The sequence below is a fragment of the Ranitomeya variabilis genome, chromosome 5 (assembly GCF_051348905.1).
Source record: "Ranitomeya variabilis isolate aRanVar5 chromosome 5, aRanVar5.hap1, whole genome shotgun sequence".
Lineage (NCBI taxonomy): Eukaryota > Metazoa > Chordata > Amphibia > Anura > Dendrobatidae > Ranitomeya > Ranitomeya variabilis.
Genome location: NC_135236.1, coordinates 371088173 through 371094795, shown reverse-complemented (window position 1 = coordinate 371094795; position 6623 = coordinate 371088173). Strand labels below are relative to the sequence as shown.

Genomic DNA, 6623 nt, shown 5'->3' with positions numbered 1-6623 from the left:
GGCCAGACACCCCCAAATCTATATAAACCTGGCCTGGGCCTTCAACCCCACATATGCCAGCAAGAAGACAGAGAGGAGAAGAGACTGCCAGCAAGACCCCAGCCAGCCACAAGACCCCAGCCAGCCACAAGACCCCAGCCAGCCACAAGACCCCAGCCTGCCACAAGACCCCAGCCAGCCTGCCACAAGACCCCAGCCAGCCTGCCACAAGAGTCCAGCCAGCCTGCCACAAGAAGCCAGCCTGTCACAAGACTGCAGCCAGCCTGCCGGCTCAAGACTCCAGCCATCCTGCCACAAGACTCCAGGCAGCCTGCCACAAGACTCCAGCCACCATAGAGCCAGTGTGAGTATTGCAATTTTTGTGTGCATCTGTGTGCCGGTGCATTTCTGTGTGTATGAGGTACTACTGACTACAGCAAGAGCTTAAAACCTGAAGAGAACCTGAGGCCTGCCATCGTCCTGCACCAGCCAGTGCCATGCTAGAGTCCAGATCCACCATGATGCCAGCCACTGTGAAGACCTGCAGCTTCAGCCAAAGGATTGTCAGCCTTTTGTATGTGTGTGTGTGTGTGTGTGTGTGTATGCGTCTTCTGATTGGGTTCACCTTTCTGCCTTTGTTGTACATATGTGTATTTGCATAAAGCTATGTGCGTGCATGTGTATGTGTGTATTTTTGGACGGCTGTGTGCTTTTGTATCATGTGCCTGCACCTTATTATGCCTTTGTCAATCTTACCCTACCACATGAACAGGCATATGTGTCAATGTTCAGGATTGCGTCAGGATTTGGTCAGGATTTTCCATCAGTATTTGTACGCCAAAATCAGGAGTGGGTGATAAAAGCAAAAGTGTGCCTGTTTTCCAATTATACTTTCCCTAATTGTTACACTCCTGGTTTTGGCTTACAAATACTGATGGGAAATCCTGACCAAATCCTGATGCGATCCGGAATGTGGACACATACCATGCATGTTTGTGTGCATCTTGTTGATTGCATGTGCATTTGTCTATGCTTTAATTAGTTAATTGCCTTTTTCTGATGTATTGACTGTATAGTGGTCTGTGCAGCATGTGGTTTAAATGTGTTTTTTTTTTTTTTTTTTTTAAATCTGATGTATTTTTTTAAAAAGTCTATCGGTCTGCAGCTTGTGGTTTAAGGGTATGTTTCCACGTTACGGATGGGTGGCGGTATGGCCGCAGCGGCGAAGCCGCTCGGCGCTAAGCCCCGCCCCCTTAATGGGACGCGATCATGCCGGATGTGTTAACTCTTCACATCCGGGATGATCGCTCTCTCCCATAGGGCCCTGTGATATGCCTTGCGGGGACGCTGCGTCCCCGCAAGGTGTACGGACATGCTGCGATCTGAAAAGACGCGCAGCATGTCCGTAGTCGCAGGGCCGCCGCGTGCGGGTTTCCACGCATAGTGGAGACAGGATTTAATCAAATCCCCTCCACTATGCAGGAACATCTGGACGCTGCTTGTTTGACGCTGCAGCGCTGCGCAGCGTCAAACAAGCAGCGTTTCCTGAACGTGGAAACATACCCTGAATGTGTGAGTGTGGGGTTTTTTTTCGATTTAAAAGTGTTGATTTTATTTTAATTACTGTTAAAACCATTTGCAGTTGATGTACTTGTATTTAAAATAAAGAGCATGCAGGCTCCTAATTGTGATTTAAAAAAAAAAAAGAGTGAAAAAAAAAGAAAATAATAAAATTTTTGTTAAAAAAATGTCCGTAGTATCATTTCATACAGGTAAATTTAAAACGGGTGTATGTACCAATGGTTATACTTGCAATACACAATTGGTTGAGGGCACTTTTTTTTAATAAAGGTTACACTTAAAGGTTTTTTGGGGGAGGTGATTTTTGAAAATAAAATGTGGTAAATATATGTTTACATGGTGGGTTCACATTTAAAATTTTTTTTTGGGGAACATGGAAATGAATGGTATACCGTGCACCTGTTTTGGGGTTTTGGTGTTCACATTTAATGAACTTTTCTCACATCATTTTAGCAGGGTGTTTATAAAAACATTACCTAGTTTAGGGGGTGGTCTAACTAGAAATCCATTATACTTATTATAGATACACCAGGGACCAGGACCACAGCCGCCGCCTGTCAGCCCAGGACCACAGCCGCCGCCTGTCAGCCCAGGACCAGCCCACCAGGACCACAGCCACCAACTGTTAAATGTAAGTTTTGAAGACCCCAAATCTGCTGCTTCAATGTGTAGAGCAGATTGCAAGTGTCTTTAAACTTACAGAAAAACCAGGACCACAGCCACCGCCTGTCAGCCCAGGACCACAGCCGCCGCCTGTCAGCCCAGGACCAGCCCACCAGGACCACAGCCACCAACTGTTAAATGTAAGTTTTGAAGACCCCAAATCTGCTGCTTCAATGTGTAGAGCAGATTGCAAGTGTCTTTAAACTTACAGAAAAACCAGGACCACAGCCGCCGCCTGTCAGCCCAGGACCACAGCCGCCGCCTGTCAGCCCAGGACCAGCCCACCAGGACCACAGCCACCAACTGTTAAATGTAAGTTTTGAAGACCCCAAATCTGCTGCTTCAATGTGTAGAGCAGATTGCAAGTGTCTTTAAACTTACAGAAAAACCAGGACCACAGCCGCCGCCTGTCAGCCCAGGACCACAGCCGCCGCCTGTCAGCCCAGGACCAGCCCACCAGGACCACAGCCACCAACTGTTAAATGTAAGTTTTGAAGACCCCAAATCTGCTGCTTCAATGTGTAGAGCAGATTGCAAGTGTCTTTAAACTTACAGAAAAACCAGGACCACAGCCGCCGCCTGTCAGCCCAGGACCACAGCCACCGCCTGTCAGCCCAGGACCAGCCCACCAGGACCACAGCCACCAACTGTTAAATGTAAGTTTTGAAGACCCCAAATCTGCTGCTTCAATGTGTAGAGCAGATTGCAAGTGTCTTTAAACTTACAGAAAAACCAGGACCACAGCCGCCGCCTGTCAGCCCAGGACCACAGCCGCCGCCTGTGAGCCCAGGACCAGCCCACCAGGACCACAGCCACCAACTGTTAAATGTAAGTTTTGAAGACCCCAAATCTGCTGCTTCAATGTGTAGAGCAGATTGCAAGTGTCTTTAAACTTACAGAAAAACCAGGACCACAGCCGCCGCCTGTCAGCCCAGGACCACAGCCGCCACCTGTCAGCCCAGGACCAGCCCACCAGGACCACAGCCACCAACTGTTAAATGTAAGTTTTGAAGACCCCAAATCTGCTGCTTCAATGTGTAGAGCAGATTGCAAGTGTCTTTAAACTTACAGAAAAACCAGGACCACAGCCGCCGCCTGTCAGCCCAGGACCACAGCCGCCGCCTGTCAGCCCAGGACCAGCCCACCAGGACCACAGCCACCAACTGTTAAATGTAAGTTTTGAAGACCCCAAATCTGCTGCTTCAATGTGTAGAGCAGATTGCAAGTGTCTTTAAACTTACAGAAAAACCAGGACCACAGCCGCCGCCTGTCAGCCCAGGACCAGCCCTCCTCCACAGCAACAGCGTGTATCGGTAAGTTAACACAAAATATTTATTTATTTATTTATTTTTTTAAATTTACATTTTTTTGGATCACTACATGCATAAATTATGTTTCAACAGGAAGCTGAATCAGATGAGGAGCTGTCAGAAGGGGGCGAGATGGGTGGAGAGATGCAAGTGGAGGAGGAACCAAGTGTAATAGTGGTGAAACAGTTGCTTCGCACATCACACTGCACCATACACAAAACAGATTTTCATACATAACTAAACACAGAAAATATATGCCTACCTATAACTGAGAATTTGTTTCCTTTATTTCAGGCTGCTGCTGCTGCTCCTGCTGCTGCCGCTGAAGGTTCTCCCAGACACTCCCAGAGTCGGCGGACTCGTCGCCGCGGTCGGTCATCAGTGAGTTTTTTTTTGGGGGGAGGGGGTTTCTATTTGTACTTTAGTGTTTCAGTGTACTAATTTGTTTGTTTTTCTTCTTTTTTTTGGCACAGGCTTCACAGCGTGCTCCCGCAGAAGAGGATGATGATGATGATGATATCGACATCGACAGCCTCATTGAGGAGGTTCGTGAGCGGGAGCCGCTGTGGAACATGGCTGACCGCAGGCATGCCGATACCGGTGTCACCCGTCGGCTCTGGGACGAAGTGTGTTGCAACCTGTTTCCAAGGCGGGAGAGCCTTCATCCTCAGCAGCTGAGCAAACTAGGTAAGTATTCACTTTCCAGTGATGTTTTGAGCTGACTGTAATGTATTGCATTTACCAATTTTTTTTTTTTCTTTTGATTCTTGTCTTCACAGTTGGAAAGGTTAGGAAGCGGTGGCGGTCACTGAGGGATCACTTTAAGAGGGAATTCAACGATGAGATGAAGGCCCCGAGTGGCTCTGCAGGAAGGAAGAGGAGCAAATACAAATATGGCCAGGCCCTCTCCTTCCTGAGGCGAACCATGCTGAGCAGAGTGTAAGTATTCTACAGCCCACTAATAACCATGTTAACCTGTCTACTTAGTTTGCTTTCAGTCAGGGCTTTTTCATTCCAATGTATTAATTTCTTTTGTTTTTTCTTTCACAGCACCTTCTCCAGCCACCGGGCGCCTGCATCTTCCTCTGCGCCCTCTGGAGCGATCCCTCCTGAGTCCGCCACTAAGGGCCACGTCGGTAGGCCCCACACCTCTGTCCCCTCCTCTGACCCCTCTGTCCCCTCCTCTGACCCCTCTGTCCCCTCCACTTCATCCGCCCCAAGCAGTGGAGCATTATTGCAGGCTTCATTGCTCGCATCTGATGCTGAACAGTTAGCGTTCCCTTTACCCCACCCCTCTGATCCTGCCACCTCGACACCACCATTAGGTTCGTGGCGGCAGCGACAGAGGGGTCAGGAAAGGAGCTATGCTCCTGAGTTCTTACATCTGAATGCATCCTTCCAAGGCTATTTCAAAATTTTGGGAGAGCAAGTGACTGCTGGTTTCAACATGGTGCAGTCATGCATCAGTGAAACAAGCCAGGAAACCAGCAGTCGCTTGGATAGGCTGCATTCAGCTGTAAGTCCCGATCCGGCCAATATTTTTTTCCAATCCATGCTCAGGAGCATGGAGAAGCTTTCTTTTGAGCAACAGATGCGGGTAATGAATACCTGCCATAATGCTCTACTGCAGGCCGTTAATGAATCTACCCACACACCTACCCACACCTCCACTCCAATTCCACCCCAGGCCCCATTTCCACACCATACCCCCCATTACCAAACCCAGCCCCAATACCCACACCAGCACCATTACCAAACCCAGCCCCAATCCCCACACCAGCACCATTACCAAACCCAGCCACAAACCCCACACCAGCCCCATTACCCAACCCAGTCCCACTACCCTACCCAGTCACAATACCCAACCCAGTCCCCACAACAATCCCGGCCCCCAGACCAAATTACTTCCCCAATGTTTTCTTTACTCAGCTTTTCTCTTCCCCCTACCCCAACACCACCCCCCTCTGGTCAGCCTCTTGGTTTAACCCCCCCTTCCACTGCACCCCAAACAAGTAGGGTTTCCCCACCTATCGACGTGGTCCAACCTTCCTGCCCCTCCTCCTCTCATATCTCCACCCAACACTTTCAAGACTTGTAAATATGTTTTTTAAATGTTTATGTCAATAATTAAAAAAAATTTGCAAAGTTTTCCAAAAAAAAAATTGGAAAATAAAAAATATCTATTTTTTTGGCAAAAAAAAAAAAAAAAGAGTTAAAATAAAATTCTGATTATAATTCTACTCTTTGTGTGTGTGTGGATTTATTAAGGTAATATAATAAAAAAGGTTTAATAAAAACAAACACCAGACATGTTAAAGGTATAACATAATGGTTTTACTAGCAAGAAAACCACGTTTTTTGGCCTTTTTTTTTTTTTTTTGGGGGCAGAAACACATTTTTTACATAAACAAAACACATGGGAAACAGGTTACACATGGGAAACAGGTTACACAATCATGTCTTGCCACGGGATCCGCCCGACAGGTGAGACAAAATAATCGGCAAACTGGTCCCTCATCCTTGTAACTGAACTTGTAGAGCGAACCGAGCTGCTGCGGTAGTCCCACAAGGTGGTCTCCAACTCTTCATCATCCAAGGAAACGGGCTCCTTTGAAAGGACAAAGTTGTGGAGCACCACACAGGCTTTAACTACCTCGTCTATAGTTGTTGTTTTCAGCTTGATAGCCGTCAGCAGAACTTGCCACTTCGCCGTCAATATGCCAAAGGAACACTCCACTACTCTTCGTGCTCTAGTAAGCCGGTAATTAAAGACCCGCTTGGTATGGTTTAAGTTCCAGCTACTGTACGGTTTCAGTAGGTGCGGCGACAGTTGAAAGGCTTCATCACCTACAAAAACATATTCCAGGGCTGGGTCATTTGTTCCTGGCAGTGGTCTGGCTGGCGGTAAATCGTAGCTCTCTCCATAAAGGCAACGACCCATCGGAGAGTTTTTAAGAACTTGCGAATCGTTGGACCGTCCATATGCTCCGATGTCCACGGCAAGGAACCTGCAGTTGGCATCTGCAATAGCCATAAGGACGATGGAGAAATACTTCTTATAATTATAATACTCCGATCCTGTTCCTGCCG

At 47.6% G+C, this 6623-nt stretch overlaps 1 protein-coding gene across 1 annotated transcript; it reads left to right on the top strand.

Annotated features, from left to right (window-relative positions):
• The first annotated feature begins 4176 nt into the window (after positions 1 to 4176).
• Positions 4177 to 6030, top strand: LOC143773672 (uncharacterized). Its single transcript, XM_077261055.1, has 2 exons — positions 4177 to 4472; positions 4584 to 6030. The coding sequence occupies exons 1-2, from the start codon at positions 4261 to 4263 to the stop codon at positions 5629 to 5631; spliced, it is 1260 nt and encodes a 419-aa protein (XP_077117170.1). The 5' UTR covers positions 4177 to 4260; the 3' UTR covers positions 5632 to 6030.
• Positions 6031 to 6623: the final 593 nt, after the last annotated feature.

Bases quoted from the DNA above. Each gene is read 5' to 3' on its own strand.
- LOC143773672 (XM_077261055.1), top strand. From the start codon at position 4,261: ATGTATTGCATTTACCAATTTTTTTTTTTTCTTTTGATTCTTGTCTTC. The intron at 4,473-4,583 runs GTAAGTATTCTA...TTTCTTTCACAG, and splicing joins CGAACCATGCTGAGCAGAGT to CACCTTCTCCAGCCACCGGG.